This window comes from Hylobates moloch, unplaced genomic scaffold (assembly GCF_009828535.3).
Source record: "Hylobates moloch isolate HMO894 unplaced genomic scaffold, HMol_V3 SCAFFOLD_4, whole genome shotgun sequence".
NCBI lineage: Eukaryota > Metazoa > Chordata > Mammalia > Primates > Hylobatidae > Hylobates > Hylobates moloch.
In genome coordinates, this window is record NW_026652279.1 from 99,540,697 (window position 1) to 99,566,109 (window position 25,413).

At 42.9% G+C, this 25,413-nt stretch overlaps 1 protein-coding gene across 1 annotated transcript in view; it reads left to right on the top strand.

Moving 5' to 3' along the window:
• MPHOSPH8 (M-phase phosphoprotein 8) overlaps positions 1 to 25,413 on the top strand; it is a 68,895-nt gene that overhangs the window by 13,807 nt on the left and 29,675 nt on the right. Inside the window, exons 2-3 of the mRNA XM_032150679.2 lie at positions 13,753 to 14,099; positions 21,539 to 21,694. Coding sequence (XP_032006570.1) covers positions 13,887 to 14,099; positions 21,539 to 21,694 — 369 coding nt within the window. The 5' untranslated portion in view covers positions 13,753 to 13,886. The remainder of the gene's footprint in view (positions 1 to 13,752; positions 14,100 to 21,538; positions 21,695 to 25,413) is intronic.

The following is a 25,413-nucleotide window of genomic DNA, read 5'->3' on the forward strand; positions in this document are numbered from 1 at the left end:
TGTCTTTTAATTGGGGCATTTAGCCCATTTACATTGAAGGTTAATATTGCTATGTGTGAATTTGATCCTGTTATTATGATATTAGCTGGTTATTTTTCTCGTTAGTTGATGCAGTTTCTTCCCAGTCTCGATGGTCTTTACAATTTGGCATGTTTTTGCAGTGGCTGGTACCAGTTGTTCCTTTCCATGTTTAGTGCTTTCTTCAGGAGCTCCTTTAGGGCAGGCCTGGTGGTGACAAAATCTCTCAGCATTTGCTTGTCTGTAAAGGATTTTATTTCTCCTTCACTTCTGAAGCTTAGTTTGGCTGGATATGAAATTCTGAGTTGAAAATTCTTTTCTTTAAGAATGTTAAGTATTGGCCCCCACTCTCTTCTGGCTTGTAGAATTTCTGCCGAGAGATCAGCTGTTAGTCTGATGGGCTTCCGTTTTTGGGTAACCCGACCTTTCTCTCTGGCTGCCCTTAACATTTTCTCCTTCATTTCAACTTTGGTGAATCTGACAATTATGTGTCTTGGAGTTGCTCTTCTCAAGGAGTATCTTTGTGGCATTCTCTGTATTTCCTGAATTTGAATGTTGGCCTGCCTTGCTAGATTGGGGAAGTTCTCCTGGATAATATCCTGCAGAGTGTTTTCCAACTTGGTTCCGTTCTCCCCGTCACTTTCAGGTACACCAATCAGATGTAGATTTGGTCTTTTCATGTAGTCCCATATTTCTTGGAGGCTTTGTTCGTTTCTTTTTATTCTTTTTTCTCTAAACTTCTCTTCTCACTTCATTTCATTCATTTGATCTTCCATCACTGATACCCTTTCTTCCAGCTGATCGCATCAGCTACTGAGGCTTGTGCGTTCGTCACGTAGTTCTCGTGCCGTGGTTTTCAGCTCCATCAGGTCCTTTAAGGACTTCTCTGCATTGGTTATTATAGTTAGCCATTCATCTAATCTTTTTTCAAGGTTTTTAACTTCTTTGCCATGGGTTCAAACTTCCTCTTTTAGTTCGGAGTAGTTTGATCATCTGAAGCCTTCTTCTCTCAACTTGTCAAAGTCATTCTCCATCCAGCTTTGTTCCATTGCTGGTGAGGAGCCGCGTTCCTTTGGAGGAGGAGAGGCGCTCTGATTTTTAGAGTTTCCAGTTTTTCTGCTCTGTTTTTTCCCCATCTTTGTGGTTTTATCTACCTTTGGTCTTTGATCATGGTGACGTACAGATGGGGTTTTGGTGTGGATGTCCTTTCTGTTTGTTAGTTTTCCTTCTAACAGTCAGGACCCTCAGCTGCAGGTCTGTTGGAGTTTGCTGGAGGTCCACTCCAGACCCTGTTTGCCTGGGTGTCAGCAGTGGAGGCTGCAGAACAGCGGATATTGGTGAACAGCAAATGTTGCTGCCTGATCGTTCCTCTGGAAGTTTTGTCTCTTAGGAGTACCCGGCCTTGTGAGGTGTCAGTCTGCCCCTACTGGGGGGAGCCTCCCAGTTAGGCGGGGGTCAGGGACCCACTTGAGGAGGCAGTCTGTCCATTCTCAGATCTCAGGCTGCGTGCTGGGAGAACCACTACTCTCTTCAAATCTGTCAGACAGGGACATTTAAGTCTGTAGAGGTTTCTGCTGCGTTTTGTTTGGCTATGCCCTGCCCCCAGAGGTGGAGTCTACAGAGGCAGGGAGGTCTCCTTGAGCTGCGGTGGGCTCCACCCAGTTCGAGCTTCCCGGCCACTTTGTTTACCTACTCAAGCCTCAGCAATGGCGGGGGCCCTTCCCCCAGCCTCGCTGCCACCTTGCAGTTCAATCTCAGGTTGCTGTGCTAGCAATGAGCAAGGCTCCGTGGGCATAGGACCCTCCAAGCCATGCACGGGATATAATCTCCTGGTGTGCCATTTGCTAAGACCATCGGAAAAGCGCAGTATTAGGGTGGGAGTGACCCATTTTTCCAGGTGCCATCCGTCACCCCTAGGAAAGGGAATTCCCCTACCCCTTGCACTTGCTGGGTGAGGCAATGCCTTGCCCTGCTTCGGCTCAGGCTCGGTGCGCTGCACCCACTGTCCTGCACCCACTGTCCAACAATCCCCAATGAGATGCACCCGGTACCTCAGTTGGAAATGCAGAAATCATTCGTCTTCTGCATCGCTCACGCTGGGAGCTGTACGCTGGAGCTGTTCCTATTCGGCCATCTTGGCTCCACCTCAGTCACTTTTCTTTTGTTGCTTTCTAGATTCTCTTTGGAATTTTGACAATATGTGATTATAGTATGACTCTATATGGGTCTTGCTGAGATTATTTTTATTGGAGTTTGTTGAGCTTCTTGAATTTGTATGGCAATTTCTTTCCTCAAATTTGGGAAATTTGGGGTCTGAAATGGTTTGGCTGTGTCCTCACCCAAATCTCATCTTGAATTGTAACTTTCACAATTCCCACATGTTGTGGGAGGAACCTGGTGGAGGTGATTGAATTATAAGTGTGGGTCTTTCCTGCGCTGTTCTCATGATAGTGAGTGAGTCTCATGAGATCTGATGGTTTTTAAAAAACACAGGAGTTTTCCTGCACATGCTCTCCTCTTGTCTGCTACAACATGAGATGTACCTTTCACCTTTCGCCATGATTGTAGGGTCTCCCCAGCCACGTGGAACTGTAAGTCCAATATATCTCTTTCTTTTGTAAACTGCCCAGCCTCAGGTATGTCTTTATCAGCAGCATGAAAACAGACTAATACAGAGTCATTATTTCTTCAAGTAGGATCTCAGCGCTGTCTTTCATCTATGTTTGGGATATCCATAATCCATGTTGTTTCATTTGATGATGTCCCATAAGCTCCTTAAGTTCCTTCATTTTTCTTCATTTTTTTCCATCTGATTCAATAATTTCAAATGAACTGTTTTCAGAGTTACTGACTCTTTCTTCTCTTTGATCAAGTATGAACCCTCCAGTGAATTTTTCCATTCAGTTATTATATTCTTCAGCTCCAGAATTTTCATTTGGTTCTTTTCTGTAGTTTCTGTCTCTTTGTTGATTTCCTCATTTTGTACATGCATTGTTTTCCTGATTCTGTTTTGTGGTGTATGTTCTCTTTTAGCTTGAGCATCTTTAAGATGATTATTTTGGATTATTTGTCAAGTAATTAAGAGATCTCCATATCTTAGGGTCGGTTTCTAGAGATTTATTTTATTTATTTGGGCCATGTTTCTCTGCTTCTTTGTATGCCTTGCAATCTTTTTTTAAGCTTCGGGCATTTCAGGCTGGCTTTATACAGGGTAAGACCTTCACCAGTCAACCTGCTAGAGATTCTAGGGCTTTTCCCAACTTTTTTTGGCAATGAGTCTTTTCTGGGCTGTGGATATAATTCCTCAATTAAAGGTTTGCTTGCCTCTTTTCTGCAGCCCATAATCTCTTGCTCCCCTTGGTGTCTGTCTGTGGTACTACAGTCTTATTGTTGCCATAACAAGCTGTGGCACTCACCTTTGATCTCAGTGACCCCAGCCTGGCATTTAAACCGCTGTTCCCATCAGCACTCCAAGTCAGGAGAGATAGAAATCTGCTCCTTGGGCGAACTGTCAAAAGGACTGCGCATTAGACTCATGGTTGGTTCCCTTCTCTTTTTCTCTCTTGAGGGAGAAGAGGATTGGAAATTTTCTCCCAATTATACCACAATGTGCTAGGGATAGGGAATAGGTAGGGTGACAAATAATCTCTCCTTGACCACACTTTAGTCAGATTCCTCTGAACCCTCTACTTAACCAGGACTTGACCTTTGAGCTCCTGTATTCATCTTTGCATCACAAAACTGTTTCTTGCAGTTTTAGCAAAAATCCTCCATTCTTGACATCTAATCAAATTCATCATCCTCCACCATCCTCCAGATGACATTCCATCATCCTGGCCTGCCTTCAGCAAGAATCCTGTCAAATCAGTTTTACCAGAATGTCACCCTTCCCTTGACTTTGCCTCTTAGTAATTTTCCATCCAATGCCCGCCTCCACCCCCACCCCACCACCACCCTGCACTCTGCTCTTTGACTGTAAATCCCCACTTGTCTTGCTGTAACTATGACAGTTGTCCTTGCTTTTCTTTACCAGTGGCAAGTAAAATGCCATACAGTTTCCTACCTGTTTTATTGCATCTCTTGGCTTTGTGCACCTTTGGGTGCTGCAAACTCTCAACTGGTTTTTGGAGTTATCAGAAAGGCAATTTTGTCCATATGATGTTGTTAAGTTGATGTCTCTGTGGGAGAATGAGGGTCTGGGGTTTCCTGTTCTCCATCTTGCTTATATCACTCAGCACACTGTTACTTCATAAGTACATCAAAACTGGACTTTTTTGTTTTGTTTTTTGGAGATGGAGTCTCACTCTGTTGCCCAGGCTGGAGTGTAGTGGTGCGATCTCAGCTCATGGCAACCTCCACCTCTTGGGTTCAAGCAATTCTCCTGCCTCAGCCTCCCAAGTAGCTGGTATTACAGGTGTGCGCCACCATGCCTGGGTAATTTTTGTACTTTTAGTAGAAACGGGGTTTCACCATGTTAGCCAGGCTGATCTCAAACTCCTAACCTCAGGTGATCCACCTACCTGGGGCCTCCCAAAGTGCCGGGATTACAGGCGTGAGCCACCATGCCTGGCCCAAAACTGGACTATTTTGATCTTCCTCTCCAAAACCTGCTTTACCATAGTGTTCCTTAAACAACAGAAAGACAACACCTGCTGCCATACAGTACTTAAACTAGAAACTTAGGAATCATCCTTACCTCTGCCCTCTCCTGCCATGTCAAATTATTAACCAAGTATTCTTGATTTTGCTTCATAAATAGTTAGCAAATCTACCCCCATCTCTTTACTGCCACACAAAGCCATCCCTTTTCATTGGGATGATTATTAACGGTCTCTTTAGGCCAGGCGCGGTGGCTCACGACTGTAATCCCAGCACTTTGGGAGGCTGAGGCGGGCGGATCACGAGGTCGGGAGATCGAGACCATCCTGGCTAACATGATGAAACCCCGTCTCTACTAAAAATACAAAAAATGAGCTGCGCATGGTGGCGGGTACCTGTAGTCCCAGCTACTTGGGAGGCTGAGGCAGGAGAATGGCATGAACCCAGGAGGTGGAGCTTGCAGTGAGCCGAGAGCGAGAGTCCGTCTCAAAAAAAAAAAAAAGGTCTTTTTTTTTTTTTTTTTTAATCTTTTGCTGACATGAGGTCTCACTATGTTATGTTGCCTAGGCTGGTCTCAAACTCCTGAGCTCAAGGAATCTTCCCGCTTCGGCCTTTAAAATCACGCTGGGATTACAATACAGGCGTGAGTCACGATGCCTGGTTTATAACAATCTCTTAATTGGCTTTCCTGACTTTAACTCCTTCAATTTAATCTCCATAGTGTAGGTAGAGCAATTCTAAAATGCATATGTGGCCCTGTCATTCTGCCGCTTAAAACCTTTCAGTGTCTCTCTACTGTCTTAGAAATAAATTCTAGCCTCTTTTACAAAGGTTACACAGCTTTTATTGTTTACAATCCCCTGCTCACCCCTCCAGACTCACAAAACAAATAGTTATTTGGTCCAAAATGTCAATAATGTGTGTCAGGGTTGAGAAATCTAGTCCTAGAGGGTGAGCTCCAGAAAATGAAGGAGTCAGCCATGAAAGAGGAAGAAACAGAACCCCCAAAATAAGAGATCCAATAGGAGAAAGAAGCAAAAGAAATCCCCAGGATTTATACATTATAAATTAAGAGCAATGACTAACACCAAGTTATTCCTGCTGCTGTTGGACATCTCCAACTTTGAAGGCTTCCACATTAGCCTGGTGCTTATCTTTCCTTCTTTCATTTTCCTAATGGTTAGGCTATTCCTGTGCCCACTGTCAGTGGTGACGGGGCAGCCTGAGAATCATATTCTGGGATTTCTGTCAGCTTTAGCTTTGGAGCTGGTCCAGAGAGGAACAAACTTCAGATGCTCTGAAAGTCTTAATATGGGCCAGGTATGGTGGCTCACACCTGTAATCTCAGCACTCTGGGAGTCCAAGGCAGGCAGACTGCTTGAGCCCAGGGGTTTGAGACCAGCCTGGGCAAGATGGTGAGACCCCATCCCTACAGAAAAATACAAAAAATCAGCTGGGATAGTGGCACGTGCCTGTAGTCCCAGCTACTCAGGAGGCTGAGGTGGGAGGATCACCTGAGCTTGGGAGGTTGAGGCTTTAGCGAGCCATGATAATGCTATTGCACTCCAGCCGGGGTGACAGATTGAGACTCGGTCTCAAAAAAAAAAAAAAGCAAGAGGAAAAGTAAGTCATAATTTGAAATACATAGGACTGAGAGCCTCTCACATAGAAAAGTTGGTCGTGCTGAAAAAGTGGATTAAAAAGGAATTTAGGGTCTTGCTTGTTGGTTGCTTCTGTCCCTGGAATCTTGCATTTCAGTTTCCCTATTAGGAGGTTGGATTGGTAAAAGCCTACCCTGAGTGCCAGACTAGTCTGGGAGGAGTCTTACTACCGGGTTGTTGAGGCTCTTGTTTACACCTTGGGGAAGCAGGCTTCCTGTAACTCTAGCTGGCTATTCTAGCAGAACTAGAATAGATGACAGGGGGAGTGGACAGCTAGCTGGCAGCCAGTAGCACCACTCTGTCTCTGCAACTGTAAAAATAAATTAACCAGGAATTTATCTGAGAGGTGTTGGGGTCTAGAAAAAGAACATCAGAACAAACCTAAAGAAATTGACAAAAAGGAATAGTGAAGATAAAACAAATTAATGAATTAAACAAAGGAAAAAGTCAAATAGCAATAGATTGCTAGGTAAAACCAAGGGCTTATTCCAAAAAATAAACAAACCCTTGGTAAACCTGAGCAAGGAACAATTGAGAGAACCTAGGCTGGGTGCAGTGGCTCACACCTGTAATCCTAGCACTTTGGGAGGCTGAGGCGGGTAGATTGCTTGAGCTCAGGAGTTCGAGGCCAGCCTAGGCAACACAGTGAAACCCCGTCTCTACTAAAATACAAAAAATTAGCCGAGTGTGGCGGCATGCACCTGAAGTCTCAGCAACTCAGGAGGCTGAGGCAGGAGAATTGCTTGAATCCAGGGGGCGGAGGTTGCAGTGAGCCGAATCTGCACCACTGCACTCCAGCCTGGGACAGAGCGAGACTCCGTCTCAAAAAAAAAAAAAAAAAGAGAGAAAACCCAAATACAGAACACCAGATATGAAGAAGGGGGAAAATACATATATGAATGAAATTAAAAGAATTATAAGAGGCCAGACATGGTGGCTCATGTCTGTAATCTCAATACTTTGGGAGACTGAGGCAGAAGCATTACTTGAGGCCAGGAGTTAGAGACCAGCTTGGGCAACATAGCGTGATCCTGTCTCTACAAATAAAATAAATTAGCCAGGCACAGTGGTGCATGCCTGTAGTCCCAGCTACTCGGGAGGCTGAAGCAGGAGGATCACTTGAGCCCAGGAGCTTGATGCTACAGTAAGCCATGATTGTGGCACTGCAATCCAGCCTGGGTGACATAGCAAGACCCTGTCTCAAAACAAACAAAAACCCCAAGCCGATTTATAAGATAATTCCATATACAACTTTATGCCCATACATTTCAAAATCTCAGTGATATGAACAGATTTCTGGGAAAATAAATAAATTATCAAAATTAGAACAAGATGTAAAAAGCCTGAATAACCTCATAATCTGTAGGGGAACTGCTCCATGATGGCCCTGGTCACCTTGCACTATCAGCATAGGACATACAGGCAAAAGCTTAACCCACAGCTATCCTGAGTCCTGTGATACTCCTGGAACACAAAAGGATGGGGCTTGAGAGGAGCTGCCGTGGGGCTTCTCCCACCTGCCTCCTTTTCCCCACCAAGGATGCTGCCAGAGAGTTTCTTGTGGCCATCCAGTTCTGATGAGGTCTAAGGCTCAGGCTAAAAATCTCTGCAGCTGCAGTCTAACATCAGCTCCTCAGCAACGCGGTTATCTCACAACTCATTTCACAGTGATCTAGCTCCTTTTGTTTCCATGTTCATTTTGGGGTGTGGGACAAGGACCATGGGAAACTGACATCTTTGACTACCCTTCCTTTTGCTGTTTATGTAAGTAATAAACCATCTAAATCTAAAGAGGGGCCGGGTGTGGTGTCTCACACCTGTAATCCCAGCACTTTGGAGGCCGAGGTAGGTGGATCATTTGAGGTCAGGAGTTGGAGACCAGCCTGGCCAACATGGTGAAACCCCATCTCTACTAAAAATACAAAAATTCGCTGGGCCTAGTGGCGGGCGCCTGTAATCCCAGCTACTCGGGAGGCTTGAGCTCTGGAGACAGAGGTTGCAGTGAGCCAAGATCGCGCCACTGTACTCCAACCTGGGCGACAGAGCAAGACTGTTTCAAAAAAGTTAAAGTAATTAAAGAAAAATAAATCTAAAGAAGGCTTATTGTATCTTTACTGGCTGGATCTGTTAGGTGATTTGGTTTTGCCTGCTCTGTGCTTGACATAATCACAGCAGATCAACTGTCTTTTCTTGGTTGGCCAGATTAAGTTATTTAAAAGATTGCAAGTGCCCAGTAGCACAGAGAGCATGGGTAAACAGATACTTCCTTACATTATTACTGGAAACAAATACAGTTGGCCCTCCAACTGCAGATCAGAAATGCAGTTATGCCTATGATGGTTGCATCTGTACTGACCATGTACACACTTTTTTCTTGTCATTATTCTGTAAACAATACAGTATAACAAGTATTTACATAGCATTTACATTGGATTAGCTATTATAAGTAATCTAGAGATGATTAAAATATATGGGAGGATGTTCATAGGTTATATGCAAATAGTACACCCTTTTGTATCAGGGACTTGAGCATCTTTGAAGTTTGGTGTCTGCAGGACATTCTGAAACTAATTGCCTGTGGACAACAAGGGAGATTATACGAGTGAAACAAAATTTGGCAATAGCTATTGTCTTTGTTTTCTGTTGCTGATAACAGAACACCTGAAAATGGGTAATATATAAACAAATAAAATTTATTTCTTACAGTTCTAGAGGCTGGGTCCAAGGTTGAGGGAGGGGCATCTAGTGAGGGCCTTCTTGCCAGTGGGGACTCTCTCCAGAGTCTCAAGGCAGTGCAAGGCATCACCTGGCAAGAGGCAACACGTGCCAGCTGAGGTTTCTCCTCCCCCCTTACAAAGCCACTAGTCCCACTCCCATGGTAAGCCATTAACTTATTAATCCATTAATCTAGAATGGATTAATCCATTTATGAGGGAAACGCCCTCATAACCCAATCACCTCTTAAAGGCCCTGCTTCATGTGAAGTGAGTTTGGGAAAGAAAAAACATTCAAACCATAACATCTATCGAAATTTAAATCACCACCTTCTTTCACTCACAAATTCCACTAATAAGAATTTCACTTCTAGAAATTTATCTTACAGAAATATAGACACACACACATGCACTATATATATCACAGTTTATACACAGCACCATATATTATATATGTAGCAGTTGTAAAACAATATGCAATAGAGCTCATTTTAAAGATTATGTTCACATGGGGTCAGGCACAGTGGCTCATGCCTGTAATCTCAGCACTTTGAGAGGCCGAGACAGGTGGATCACTTGAGGTCAGGAATTTCAGACCAGCCTGGGCAACATGGCAAAACCTCATCTCTACAAAAATACAAAAATTAACCAGGCATAGTGGCCTGTGCCTGTAGTCCCAGCTACCCAGGAGACTGAAGTGGGAGGATCACTTGAGCCCAGGAGTTCAAGGTTGTTCTGAGCTATGATCATACCACTGCACTCCAGCCCAAATGACAAAAAAAAAAAAAAAAAGATTATGTGTGTATTGGTGCTTATATGTGTATAGGCTAAAAATTTGTGATGTCATATTATAAATTGGTTATCTTTGATGAATGGGAACTTTATGTCTAAAATACATATGGTGTACATATGTATATAATATTTTAGTGTATATATATATATTAGATTAACTAAAAGTATCCCTTATGGGAAATGAAGGGATGGGCCAAAATAAAGGGATGGGTTTGGCTAGTTATCTGCAACAGGAGCATGTCCTTAAGGCACAGATCGCTTATGCTATTGTTTGTGGTTTAAGAATGCCTTTAAGCAGTTTTCTGCCCTGGGTGGGCCAGGTGTTCCTTGCCCTTATTCCAGTAAACCCACAACCTTCCAGCATGGGTGTCATGGCATATATATACACACATATATATATATATATACACACATATATATATATATATACACATATATATATACACACACACACACACATATATGTATATATATGCCATATATATATATGCCATATATACGTATATATATGGCATATACATATATACATATATATGCCATATATATGCCATATATACATATATATGCCATATATATGTATATATATGGCATATATATGGCATATATATGTATATATGTGGCATATATATATTTGTATATATATGGCATATATATATACATATGTATATATATTAGAGACAAGGTCTTGCTGTGTTGTCTAGGCTGGAGTGTAGCAGCAGGATCATAGCTCATTTTACCATGAAACTCCTGGCTTCAAAGATTCCTCCTACCCTGGCCTCTCAAAGTGTTGGAACTGGTGTGAGCCATGGTACCCAACACTTTTTTTTTAGAGACAGGATCTGATATGGTTAGGCTTTGTGTCCTCACCGAAAATCTCATCTTGAATTGTATTCTTCATAATCCCCACGTGTCAAGGGAGAGCCAGGTGGAGGTAATTGAATCCTGGGGGCAGTTTCCCCCATGCTGTTCTCATGATAGTGAGTGAATTCTCACAAGATCTGATGGTTTTATAAAGGGATCTCCACTGCTTTGCTCGTCTCTTCTTCCTGCTGCCTTGAGAAGGTGCCTGACTTCCTCTTTGCCTTCCACCATGATTGTAATTTTCCTGTTGGGAACAGACCCCCCAAAATCTGGCCATAAACTGGCCATAAACAAAATCTCTGCAGTAATGTGACATGTTCATGATGGCCATGACACCCATGCTGGAAGGTTGTAGGTTTACTGGAATGAGGGCAAGGAACACCTGGCCCACCCAGGGCGGAAAACCGCTTAAAGGCATTCTTAAACCACAAACAATAGCATGAGCGATCTGTGCCTTAAGGACATGTTCCTGTTGCAGATAACTAGCCAAACCCATCCCTTTATTTCGGCCCATCCCTTCGTTTCCCATAAGGATACTGTTAGTTAATCTAATATCTATAGAAACAATGCTAATGACTGGCTTGCTGTTAATAAATACGTGGGTAAATCTCTGTTCGGGGCTGTCAGCTCTGAAGGCTGTGAGACCCCTGATTTCCCACTTCACACCTCTATATTTCTGTGTGTGTGTGTCTTTAATTCCTCTAGCACCGCTGGGTTAGGGTCTCACTGACCAAGCTGGTCTTGCCGTTTCCTGAGGCCTCCCCAGCCAAGCTGAACTGTGAGTCAATTAAACCTCTTTCTTTTATAAATTACCCAGTCTCTGGCAGTTCTTTACAGCAGCATGAAAAAGGACTAATACAGGATCTCACTCTGTGTCACCCAGGCTGGAGTGCAGTGGTGCTCAGGCAAGCCACAGTCCTTCTGCCTCAGTCTCCCAAATAGCTGGGACTACAGGTGCGTGCCACCATGCCCAGCTAGTTTTTTTTTTTATCTTTTTAGAGATGAGGTCTCACTATATTGCCCAGGCTGGTCTTGAACCCCTGGGCTCAACATCTCAGGTGATCCTCCACCTCAGCCTCCCAAAGCACTCACTGGGATTACAGGTACAAGTCACCATGCCTGACAGACAGACAGACGTATATATATATTTTTTTCTTTTTTTTTGAGACAAGGTCACTCTGTCACCCAGGTTGGAGTGCAGTGGCACAATCTCAGGTCACTGCAACCTTTGCCTCCCAGGCTCAAGGGATCCTCCCACCTCAGCCTCCCTAGTAGCTGGGGCCACTGGCATGTGCCACCACGCCCAGCCAACTTTTTGTATTTTTGGTAGAGACAGAGTTTTGCCATGTTGCCCAGCCTAGTCACGTACTCCTGAGTGCAGATGATCCTCCCACCTCAGCCTCCCAAAGTTCTGGGATTACAGGTGTGAGCCACCGTGCCAGGCCTCATGTATTTTTTAATGGAAAACTTTTATCATGAATATATGTACTTAAATTTTATTTAAAAACACATAAAAGCAGAGAATAATATAATAAACCTGTTAAGATTTAAAATATTTTAAATGTTGCCATGTTTTTCATCTCAAATTGTTATAAATCTAGAACAATCTTCTCCTTCCTCTTTTTCCTTTAACTGGAAGAAACAGTCAGTTGTCCAATAGGACATCCCACATTCTGGATTTGTCCGGTTGTTGCCTTTTCCTCTTTCCCCTTTATTCTTTCCTGTCACTGGTAATTACACTTAAAGTCCTGAGTCTATTAAGGATCGACATTTTTGTCAACAGAAAGCATACAGTCTGGTGGTTCCACTTTTAGTAATGCTAACATTGATCAGTGGGCTTTCAAATGTGAAGCTAGATTTCCCCTACAACCAACCAATGATTTGTGGATCTATAGTGCCTTGTGAATATCCAGTTCCTCATCACCCTTTCATATAATGCTTTGTTCCCTAGATCTTTTGCACACATTATTGTGATTTTTCTAACTTTGCTTCTATATTTATCATCTGGAATTCTGTAAAAATGAGCTTTCTCCCCTCAACTAATTTATGGGTAATATTTTTACAGTTTTTTAAATACATAATTGTTAGTATTGGTGTGTGTCTTCCTGGGACTCCTTCGTGTGGGTCCTAGGAAGGCATACTACACTCTACTGATCTCTGTATTCCTGTTACTAATGCCTACTATAGTGATGGTACATAGGATGCATTTAATAAGCTCAACAGTATATCATTTACTATCTGATTACAGCTGAGTGAAAAAAAAAAATCATTGAGCCAACTCAAAGATCTGGTGATCCTCTCCAAAAGGATTTGCTGGACCATAGATTATTCTTCAGTTAACGCTCAGAGATTTGACAATGAGGCTTATCTTACAAATTAAGTCCACTGTTCAAAGAAACAAAACCAGAAAGCTTGATGCCATAAAGACTTCAGTTGCATATCCGAAATTCAAAGTGAGAAAAATGTATTATCCTTAAATGTATTTTCCTAGCAGTATTTCGCTAACTTTGGGTGGCGTAATTTTTGTCAACTCTTCACAACCTGAACAAATACTTTTAATCACGTCCTTCTCCGATATTTTCAATGAAAACGCAAAGGGCGCTACAACTTGGAAAACGGATGCTTTTTAGGCCGCTAAATTTCCTTGTCTTTAAACAACACTCATTAAAATATAAGAGCACAGTGAGTTATGTTTGACTGGATCATCCACACGTGCTAAACCTATCAAAATCATATATGACTTCTGGGAAGCCGTTCTGCTTGGCTGGGGTTTCGGCAGCAGCAGGGTTCCCTTTCCTAGAAAGTCCCCAGCTCTGGCCCGACCGACGTCCACACCTGAGGCTTCCCTGCTGGGGGATCAGGCACTGTGAGCTCCTCGGGGCCGCCCTGGGACGTCCTCCGCCCCAACGACCCTCCTCCTCCCCAGCGTCGCGCCGCTTGGCGGCCTCGCCCGCTCCCCTCCCACCCTTGACCTTTTCCGCCACAACTACCGAACGCCCATGCGCTCTTCCGCCTAGGTTGCCCTCCCTGCCCCGCCCACCTCTTCCCGCGGGCTCCGCTGGGCTACGCCGCGCCGCCTTAACATGATTGGTTTTTGTTCCTGTCAGTCTAGGGTCCGAGCCCGCCGTTGGTCGGCTTCCGTTACGCCGCTGATGTGGAGTAGGGCCGAGCGCGGAACGCGAGGAGCTGCTGGGGTGTGTGTCGCAGCGGGTTTTCCTCGGCGGTTTGCGGAGCTGCTAGGATGGAGCAGGTTGCGGAGGGAGTGAGTGTGACCGCAGTCCCTGTGTCGGCTGCCGACAGCACTGAGGAGTTGGCCGAAGTCGAAGAAGGAGTTGGAGTAGTGGAAGAGGATAATGACGCAGCCGCGAGAGGAGTGGAGGCCTTTGGCGACAGTGAGGAGGACGGAGAGGATGTGTTCGAGGTGGAGAAGATCCTGGACATGAAGACCGAGGGGGTACGTGGAGGGTCCCCGGCGCGGGGCTGGGCGGGGAGCTCCGGGCCCGGCGGGGAGGACGCGAGCTGGAAACAGCGCGGGCAGACCCAAAACAGGAGCGGGGGAGGAATGTGAGAGTTCAGTGCAAGCAGGCGAAATCGTGGGAAAAGCAAAGTGACATTTCCTAGTGCACTCTTAGGATTGAGTGTGTGAGGGAAGCTTCAGCAAATTTTGGTGAATTGTTTTGGTCGAAGAGACGAAGCAGTTTGGGATGTGGTGTGTCCAGATCACAAGGCTGCAGGCAGCTGGTGAAGGACTTCTGTAGTCATCAGTATTTGGGCACACGGTGGGAGCTGCTGCGCTTTGGAGTGATATGATAGTGAAGTAATGCTTCTCGTCGTGGTCCACTGTCCACGCCATCGTTACAGTGTTTTCCAAAACCGTAACCAACTCCCTGGTTTAAAATCTTCCGGAATTTTCATTTGCCCTCGGAGTAAAATCTCAATCTTACCCAGAGGATGGCATTTAAAGGCCTTCATAACCTGATCAGCGTCATCCCTCTCTCCCCTATGCGTTATATAGCTCGCAGCCACACAGAAATATTTGGAATTCATCACACCATGCCTTGGTGTTTCCTGTTCTCCTAGCCTGGACAGTTCTCTGCCCTCTTCTTCTGGTGAAATCTTACTCAAATCTTCCAAGGCCTCGGGGTGTAGCTCTCTGGGAAAGCTTTTTTTGACCCTAACCTCTGCAGAGTGAGGAGCTTCTCATCTCTGCTCTTTTTACTCTTTGTATTGACCTCTATGAAGGCATTTAAGCCATTATCGTTCTTTGTCTCTCCTGCTATATGTGGTCTCCTTTAATCCAAGGGGAAACGTGGACAATAAGAAAACAGTCTGTTTCAGTAGATGGATGTGAAGTAACCAAAGGGCCCACCGTGGTCATTCTCTATGTTGTGTTCTTTTCATTGTCTATTATTTCCCATTGGTCATATGCTGCCTTGTGTCAATTTTTTGCGCATTCATTCGGCATTTTTTATCAACTACTGTATGCCAGGTGCTGTGTTAGATCCGGACAATATAGAGATTTTAATTGAAGCATACACAGTTGCTAACAGTGGAAACTTTTCCTGTCTATGGGGAGTTAAGTAATTAAGAGCTGATGTCATTAATATTGTTATTTGCAATAAAGATGGAAATGTCTTTATGTATAATTTCTCCAAATATATTGTAAGCACCTTGAGGTGAAAGGAGGAGCCACTGTTAGACTATTTTGTATCACTTGCATTTAACACAATACCTGGCACACAGGAGGTATTTGAAAAATACTTGGCTAGGGCCGGGGGCAGTGGCTCATACCTGTAATCCTAGCACTTTGGGAGGCTGAGGCGGGCGGATCACGAGGTCAGGTGTTCGAGACCAGCTTGGCCAACATGGTGAAACCCCGTCTCTACTAAAATACAAAAAAATACAAAAATTAGCTGGGCGAGGTAGCGGGCGCCAGTAATCCCAGCTACTCGGGAGGCTGAGGCAGGAGAATTGCTTGAACCCGGGAGGTGGAGGTTGCAGTAAAACGAGATTGCACCACTGCCCTCCAGCGTGGGCGACAGAGGGAGACTTCGTCTCAAAAAAAAAAAAAAAAAAAAAAAATTGGCTAGAAGGATTAAATCTTTAGAATTAAGATGATTCTCATTCATACAGTGTTTAATTTTGCCAGCCTCAAAGAATTGTAAGCACTGTATACCTAAAGCCTCACCAGTCTAAAGAGGGTGAAACTAAGAAACTTATTTGTGTAAGGCAATTAGGCTTTAGTGCTGTGAGTTAAAATTCAAGTTCTTGCATTTTTAGGTGCTCTTGTGAAGGAGTGATTTATATGATTAAAGGTGATATGGTTTGGCTGTGTCCCCACCCAGAATCTCATCTTGAATTGTATTCCCCATAATCCCCAGATGTCAAGGGCGAGACCAGGTGGAGGTAGGATCATGGGAGTGGTTTCTCCCGTGCTTTTCTCGCGATAGTGAGTCTCGATCTGGTGGTTTTATAAGCGTCTGGCATTTCCCCTGCTTGCACTCACTCGATCCTGCCACCCTGTGAAGAAGGTGCCTGCTTCTCCTTTGCCTTCCACCATGATTATAAGTTTCCTGAGGCCTCCCCAGCCATGCTGAACTGAGTCGATTAAGCCTCTTTCCTTTATAAATTACCCAGTCTCGGGTATTTCTTCATAGCAGTATGAGAACGGACTAATACAAAAGGTGTTAGTGGAGCAGGACTATGGCAGTTTTCTCTTTTCACTGCTGAGTGAACCAGCCGGTTGGTTAGCCACCTAGCCATTGACAAACTTAAGGGTCCTGCTAGCGGTTTGTTAGGCCTCCTTATAGTCTAGTCTATAGTCTATAATCAGAAACACAATTGATTCACTTTTTACTAATTCATAATATTTCTTGATTCTAGCTATATGTATGAATAATTAACATAAGAACTGTGGAAATACATACATATACCACCATTCCAAATCGTTATTTATAATTTATTTGGGGTAATAGAGTAAGCAGAGAATTAAATTCTAATAGTGTATATTGCTTAATTTCCTTTTTTTTTTTTTTGAGACAGATTCTCTGTTGCCCAGGCTGGAGTGCATTGGCGTAATCATGGCTCTCTGCAGCCTTGGCCTCCCAGGCTCAAACAGTCCTGCCACCTCAGCCTCTCGAGTAGATGGGACTATAGGTGTGCTCTACCATGACTAATATTTTAATTTTTTATAGAGATGGGGTCTCCCTGCGTTGCCCATGCTGGCCTTGAACTCCTGGGCTCAAGTGATCCTCCACCCTTGGCCTCCTAAAGTGCTAGGATTTACAGGTGTCAGCCACTGTGCCCGGCCAATTTTTTTATGTTTTTTAACAAAAATTTTAAACTGTTGCTCTAGTGTATATGATCTGGTAGAGTAGGGGCCTGCCTTTTAGTTTGGCTCACTGATTAAAGGAAACTTTGGCTACCAAGAAAGAGACTGCTTCTGGAATTTTGAAGTCAAATTTATAAATCCTAGGGCTATCATGCAATTTCCTAATACATGGCAAAACCCTGGACAATTTTTTGATTTACATGACTCCATACAAAGACGTGAAATTCAGGGATTTCATCTGTATTTGTATACTGCCATGCTCCTAAAACTCAAAAGGTTCCTGAAACATAGTGACCACGTTTAGTAGCTATTTGTTGAATGAGTGAATGAATGATGCACACCTGTTGAAGTAAAGGGTAACAATTATCAGTAAATTAAATCTGGAGCTATAATTAAGATATGTTCCTTAATACTTGAAAATTGTTCTTAATACCCTCCTTCTCATCAATTAGCTCAAATTTCATTGATAACTAGCATTAGATTTATAACTATGTTAATGTAAAAGGTAGTTTTCTAGTCTCTACTGCTTTTTAAAAATTATCAGAAATGTAAGAATTAGACAGACTCTCATATACCTTCATCCAGAGTCTCTAATTGTTAATCATTTATCTATTTATCTTTTTTCTCTGTTTATGTACATTTTTTTCTGGCCCATTTGAAAGTGGTGTTTTTTAAGGGCTATGTTGAATTTACCACTATTTTTATGCACGCACACAAACAAGGATCATTTTTGTTCCCATGACCCATTACTGATAAAATTAGCTGATAAAATCCACCCGCCTCGGCCTCCCAAAGTGCTGGGATTACAGGCATGAGCCACCGCTCCTGGCCCTGATGTTATTCTAAAACCAAATATATTGCTTTCTTTTAGGCAGTTCTGCATACTATTGACTAAGATTTCTTTCCCCCCATTAATGCAAGCTAAGAAGCTGTCTTTTTAGCTGTGCTGTCTCATCTTTAATTTTTTTCAGTTTTAATTATGCCTTTACAGAAGACAGAAGCTCTTACAAAGTTGTATACAGGCCGGGCGTGGTGGCTCACGCCTGTAATCCCAGCACTTTGGGAGGCCAAGGCGGGCAGATCACGAAGTCAGGAGATTGAGACCATCCTGGCTAACATGGTGAAACCCCGTCTCTACTAAAAATACAAAAAATTAGGCGGGCGCGGTGGCGGACGCCTGTAGTCCTAGCTACTCGGGAGGCTGAGGCAGGAGAATGGCGTGAACCCGGGAGGCGGAGCTTGCAGTGAGCAGAGATCGCGCCACTGCAGTCCGGCCTGGGTGAAAGAGTGAGACTCCGTCTCAAAAAAAAAGTTGTATACAATAGTTTTCCTTTTGTATATTATTTTGCCCGAAAGAATATGCATATATTCTCAATGGATAAAATCACCATCTTCCCACCCATTTAATGTAGCTGAACAATAAAACTGTATTGCCGAACAATGAAACTGTATTGATGTACTCTTAACTATTATTTTAAAATTTTAAGGCTTTTCAGGCTTATCTTTAAAAGTTAAGATTTTGAGGCCGGCCACAGTGGCTCACACCTGTAATCCCAGCACTTTGGGAGGCCAGGGCGGCCGGATCACAAGGTCAGGAGATGAGACTATCCTGGCCAACATGGTGAAACCCTGTCTCTACTAAAATACAAAAAATTAGCCAAGTGTGGTGGCATGCGCCTGTAATCTCAGCTACTCAGGAGGCTGAGGCAGGGGAATCACTTGAACCCAGGAGGCGGAGGTTGTAGTGAGCCGAGATCGTGCCACTGCACTCCAGCCTGACAGAGCAAGACTCTGTCTCAAAAAAAAAAAAAAAAAGTTAAGATTTTGAATCTGTTCCTTTTCCAATATTTCTTGAGTTCAGATTCTACTCAATGCTCGTACTTGATCTTTCTACACAGATAACTGAATGTGTGGGTACAATTGAAGGGTAAAATGGGTGGGAGCAGTTCTTGGCACTTCGCTTGGAAAGTTTATTGCCTTGGTGGTGGTGGTGGTGTGAAGAAAATCAGGCAAGTGTTAAGTGTGTAGCTAGAATGGTGCTCTGCAGTTCATGTTGACAGTCAAGTTTTATATTCTTGATTCTCAGTGAGATTGGGTATTGAGCAGAAAAGACAAACCAGAAATCTGAAGAAGCAAAACTTTGCAATATATATTACCAAAATTTAATTACCTTAAAAAGTATTAGAGATATTCTTACAGATGAGCAAGAAAATCGGTAAAAGACACAACCGGTAATTAAAAATGTTTTATTGTGGTTATGTATATATATCATAAAATTAGCCATTTCAACCATTTCTAAGTGTACAGTTCAGCAGCATTAATTGCATTCACCAAGTTGTGCAAACAACACTACTATTTCTAAAACTCTTTCATCTTTCCAGAGACTCTGTAGCCATTAAGCAGTACTGGTACTTGGTCTTTTTACACAGATGGCTGAATGATTGAAGGGCAGTGTGAGTATGATTGAAGAGTACCTATCCTGCCTACCTCAAGTCCCTGGTAGCCTCTAATGTACTTTCTGTCTCAATGAATTTGCCTATTCTAAGTACCTCATGTAAGCGGAATCATAAATATCCTTTTGTGTTTTATAGCATAATATTTTCAAGATTCATCTATGTTATAGCATGTGTCAGGATCTCCTTCCTTTTTAAGGCTGAGTAATTTTCCATTATATGGGTAGACCACATTTTATGTATCCATCGATGGACACTTGGGTTGCTTCCACCTTTTGTCTATTGTGAATAATGCTGCAGTGAACATTGGTGTACAAATATTTGTTTCAATCCTTTTGGAATTGAAAAATAAGGACTACTTTTGGAATTGCTGTGTCATAGGATGATTCTGTGTTTAATTTTTTTAGAAACTACCTGACGATTTTTCATAGCAGCTGTACCATTTTACATTCCCAACACCAATGTAAGAAAGTTCCGATTTCTCTACATCCTTACTAATGCTTGCTATTTTCTGTTGTCTTTTTTTTTTTTTAGCCATCTAAAGGTGTGAAGTAGTATCTCATTTTGTGGTTTTGACTTCCATTTCCCTAAGGACAAATGATGTTGCTCATCTTTTCATGTGTTGTATTTATATATTCTGGATATTAATTCCTTATCCAATATATGATTTGCAAATATTTTTCCCGTTCTGCGTGCTATCTTTTCACCTGTTGGTAATGTCCTTTGATGCCCAAAAGTTTTTAGTTTCGATAAAATAGAGTTTATCTATTTTTTTCTTTTTGTTTGTGCTTTTGATAGCCTATCAAAGAATCTGTAGCTGAACCCAGGTTTGGCTGCTTGCCATTCGAAAGCTAGACACAAGAGACGAGGGTTGATGAGCGAAAAGCAGATTTATTCAGAAAGCCAGCAAAAGTGAGAAGATGGTGGACTATTATCACAAAGAACATCTTAAATTTTAAAATTTACCATAGGGGGCTGGGTGCGGTGGTTCACACCTGTAATCCCAGCACTTTGGGAGGCCAAGGTAGGCCAATCACTTGAGGTCAGGAGTTAAAGACCAGCCTGGCCAACATGGTGAAACCCCATCTCTACTAAAAATACAAAAATTAGCCAGGCGTGGTGGTGGGCATCTGTAATCCCAGCTACTTGGGAGGCAGAGACAGGAGAATCGCTTGAACCCAGGAGGCAGAGGTTGCAGTGAGCTGAGATTGTGCCACTGCACTCCAGCCTGGGCAACAGAGCGAGACTCTGTCTCAAAAAAAAAAAAAATTTACCATAGGGTTTTTAAAAGGCAGCTTGGTATGAGAGACATGTGGGAGTGGTGCTACAGGGTCTGTGTGTCTTTGTTTGGATGGCTATTTTGGGTAGTCACCCATCTGGAGGTCTGGTTGGCGCTGGTGGTAGCCTAGTTGCTTGCGGCTCCCCCTGAGCAGGAGGATTCTACAGTGCCTGATTTGTTTGAGATTCGCCTCTGGAATTTCTTTTTTTTTTTTTTTCGTTTGAGATGGAATCTTGCTCTGTCACCCAGGTTGGAGTGCAATGGTGTGATCTCAGCTCACTGCAACCTCCGCCTCCTGGGTTCAAGCGATTCTCCTGCCTCAGGCTCCTGAGTAGCCAGGATTACAGGCACACGCCACCACGCCTGACTAATTTTTGTATTTTTAGTAGAGACAGGGTTTCACCATGTTGGTCAGGCTGGTCTTCAACTCCTGACCTCAGGTGATGCACCTGCCTCGGCCTCCCAAAATGCTGGGATTACAGGCATGGGCCACTGCACCTGGCCCATAATTTTTGTATTTTTAGTAGAGACGAGGTTTCACCACGTTGGTCAGGCTGTTCTCAAACTCCTGGGCTCAAGCGGTGTGCCCACCTTGACCTCCCAAAATGCTGAGATTATAGGCATGAGCCACTGCACCTGGTCGATAACTTTTTTTCTTAAGCCACTTTTCTCAGGAGATGCATGTACTTTATAATGTGATAATTTCCACTTAGAAGCAATTTTCAAGTTATTTCGTGTCTTCTCATCAGTTTTTTTTTTTTTTTTTTTTTTTGGAAATGTAATCAAGTTAGTGATCTGCTTTATTTGCCTTCTTTTATTGTCTATAACAGGGTAAAGTTCTTTACAAAGTTCGCTGGAAAGGCTATACATCGGATGACGATACCTGGGAGCCCGAGATCCACCTGGAGGACTGTAAAGAAGTGCTTCTTGAATTTAGGAAGAAAATTGCAGAGAACAAAGCCAAAGTAGTCAGGAAGGATATTCAGGTACTATGTTTTGTCTCATATTTGTTTTTATATACATAAATTTATTGTAAATTTTAACTCAAAGTATGTGTAGTAAATGATTTACAAATAATAAAGTGTACAGTATTCTTTAGTGTAAATTCCATATAGCCAATTCTCACAGACTGCTTTCAGTGATTTTTGCTGGGTTCTTCTTTCTGTACCCAACGTACAGTTGCGGTTGACAAACAAGAATAGTTTGGAGATGAATATTGATATTTTCCTTTAAGTTAAGAGTAAGGTAAAAGTGGAGAAAAAAGAGACATGCCAAACTATCATTTGTTCGTCCATGATACGAGCAACTTGTTTTTGTATATTATATTTATTCTGCGTTATTAACCTATGTCTTATGCCTGCTTTTTCTGCTAGTTAAAACAAATTATCTGGTGAGGACCTGGTTTAAAAAAAAAAGAAAAAACTTACAACTATATATAGTGAAGATATCTCACATTAAGAGAATGATTCTCATTATTTTATAGGCTGAACATTGATCTTTCTCCCTACAATTTAAGTTTCAACTATGTTTTTTAAAATACCTAGTCTTTTCTTAAATGACCAAAACAGTATTAGTTTTGACTGTGTGTAGTAGTTGTTAATAATAATAGCAATAACAGAAGTGCCTGGCATTTACTGAGCATGTGTGTATACTACATAACTACCATACACTGGGTCAGCACTGGTTTATTAGTAAGTGAAGCAATCACTTAGTAAAACAGGTGTATTTATAAGATGACCACTGGTCTGTCGTGAGCTTTGAGTGATGTTACGTGACACGAATGGACTTCTACTGAACTGTTTTGTCAACATCGTAGTATTTTTAGCTTTTTTTTTCTTTTTTTAAGTAGACATGGAGTGTCTCGTAGGGGCCAGACCCCTAAACAATTACAGTTACAGAAAGATAGGTAAAATCTATTTTCTGCGCTAGATCTGCCTTCAGGTTATACGTAGATGTATGATTTTTTTCTTTTCTTCTCATTTATTTTTAAATACAGAGTCTTGCCTCTGTCACCCAGGCTGGAGTGCAGTGGCACAGTCATGGCCCACTGCAGCCTCAGCCTCCTGGGTTCAAGTGATGATCCTCCCACCTCAGCCTCCCAAGCAGCTAGGACTATAGATACACGCCACCAGGCCTAGCTAATTTTTTCTCTTTTTTCCAGAGACAGGGTCTCTCTCTATTGATCAGGCTGGTAGGAACTCCTGGCCTCAAGTAATCCTCACACCTCGGCCTCCCTAAGTGTTGATTGGGATTACAGGTGTGAGCCACTGTGCCCAACCTGATTTTTCTTTTAAAGATGGTACCATATACTAATAATTTTGTCCTTTGCCCTTCCTTTAAAATAATCTTTTATTAATACATATTTTATTCAGAAAAGAAATATGGGTATTTTTTTGGCACCAGTACATTCTCAGAGATTCTTTTATTCAGCATGTTACTATTGGTGCTAAAACTGTTGCACATTTAGCTGGGAACCCCTTCATACTGGCCTGTGTCCTGGCGCTCCCACTCAGGGTAGCACTGCTCTCTTTTTTGGCACAGTGGCACATCCCAGCCTCAGTAAATCCATGCTGACCTCTGTAACTCGGCCTGTCACCAGTGTCACCACAGAGACCTACGTGTTCTCCCTTTTCCTACCAGGAGAACTCTGGTCACAACAGTATTGCATGTCATCATTTACTAAATTTTACAATACAGAGAAATTAACCTCAGATTTGCTATGCCCTTTCTACTGTGAACGACAAACAGTATTTGTTAATCTATTTGCTAAAGTTCCACATTCATTTTTAGTTCTTTTTGTTCTTAGAATATATGCACTGTTTAATGTTCAGAAGTTACTTGAATTTTTTTTTCTGTGTGGTTATGTTATCAATTTTATAAGCAGGTTCATTTGTCTGTTTGTATTCAGTTTTAGGGTTCCTCCATCCTTGCCGATGCAATTTTGTTGAGTATGTAAAATACTTAATGTGGTTCAAAGGATAAAACCAGAAATTAACTAGGACCTATCTTCTCCCTGCCCTCTCTCTCCCTCTATATCTAATTTGAAATACTGTCCTTTACTTCCAGTTAATAACTATAATCAACAAGCATAATATTCCTTTAATATGTTCTCACCACGTCTCCCTGTTATTTCCTAGATACACTATACTTTGTTAGAACATTTAGTCACACATACTACAGTCTGTCTTATAACCCTCATTCAGTCTTAGTCCTAGAAGCAAATACATAATTAATGCTTTCCACCAGTCCTTATGGTGATGTTTGTCCAGTCATTTTTGGTTATCTGAACTTCATGCTTTAGTACAGGGCTTCTCAAAGTGTGGGTTCCGGCAGGAGCATCAGTCCCCAGCAGAGGTGCATGTGAGAGTTTGTGACCCACCTCTGTAGTAGGAAGGCTCTTGAGAACAATATTCACTGACTTCTTTTGTTTCCTAACAGTTTGTTGGCTATCTGAATGCCAGTTGCAGATTCCTTAGTGCACATTTTCTTTTCTCAGGTGTCTTACTATGTTAATCCATTGTCATCTGGCACAAAACATTGCTCTTGATGACCAGTTGAGTTTGTCTTGTAAGTGACTTGGGGTCTTTTTGCCTGATGCTCCAAAGTTTTTGTTTGTCTTCTTTTCTCTTCTGGTTTTTTTTTTTTTTTTTTTTTGAGACGGAGTCTTGCTCTGTTGCCCAGGCTGGAGTGCAGTGGCGCGATCTAGGCTGACTGCAAGCTCCGCCTCCCGGGTTCACGCCATTCTCCTGCCTCAGCCTCCGAGTAGCTGGGACTACAGGCGCCCGCCCCCACGCCCGGCTAATTTTTTGTATTTTTAGTAGAGACGGGGTTTCACTGTGGTCTCGATCTCCTGACCTCGTGATCCACCCGCTTCGGCCTCCCAAAGTGCTGGGATTACAAGCGTGAGCCACCGCACCCAGCCTCTCTTCTGTTTTATAGACATGTCTTTTTGGTATGCTTTTATTGTTTTTAGGATAGTCAGCCTGGCTAATTTAAAAAAATTTTTTTTTTAGATCTTTTGTTTCTGTCTTCTTTGGCCTACTTGGTTTGGAATCTAATCCTAGCAGTTTTTCCTCCTTGTGGGGCTTGGTCCTGGAAGTCCTGAGGAGAGCTTCGCTGGCCCCTTTTGCAGGGCCTGGGAGTGCGCAGGAGGCCCCACCCCACAGCTGCTGTCTCAGGCAGCACCAGCCTGGGCTTTTCCAGATCGTTGCCTTCGCTTCCCCTGAGTGACCATCCACACCACGTGAGCCTTACCATTGTTTTAGTTTTGGTAAGGCCCGTGTGGTATGGACTTGGGACTTACCAAAACCAAAAGCTGTCTGCAGGGAGTTTTGTTTTGCTATCCTAGTTGCCTTGTTTTTTATGAGGTGATTCAGGGAGATTGGAAAGGTTAAGCCAGTGCCACCATATTCCCACTTGTTAACCTTGGTGGCGTCCATTTCTTAGGCAGTGTAGGGAAGACATTTTTAAAGTATATCTGGCCAGGCACCGTGGCTCACCCCTGTAATCCCAGCACTTTGGGAGGCCGAGACAGGTGGATCACTTGAGGTCGGGGGTTTGAGACCAGCCTGAACAACATGATGAAACCCTGTCTTTACTAAAAATACAAAAATTAGCAGGGTATGGTGGTGCATGCCTGTATTCCAGTTACTCGTGAAGCTGAGGCAGGAGAATCACTTGAACCCAGGAGGCAGGGGTTGCAGTG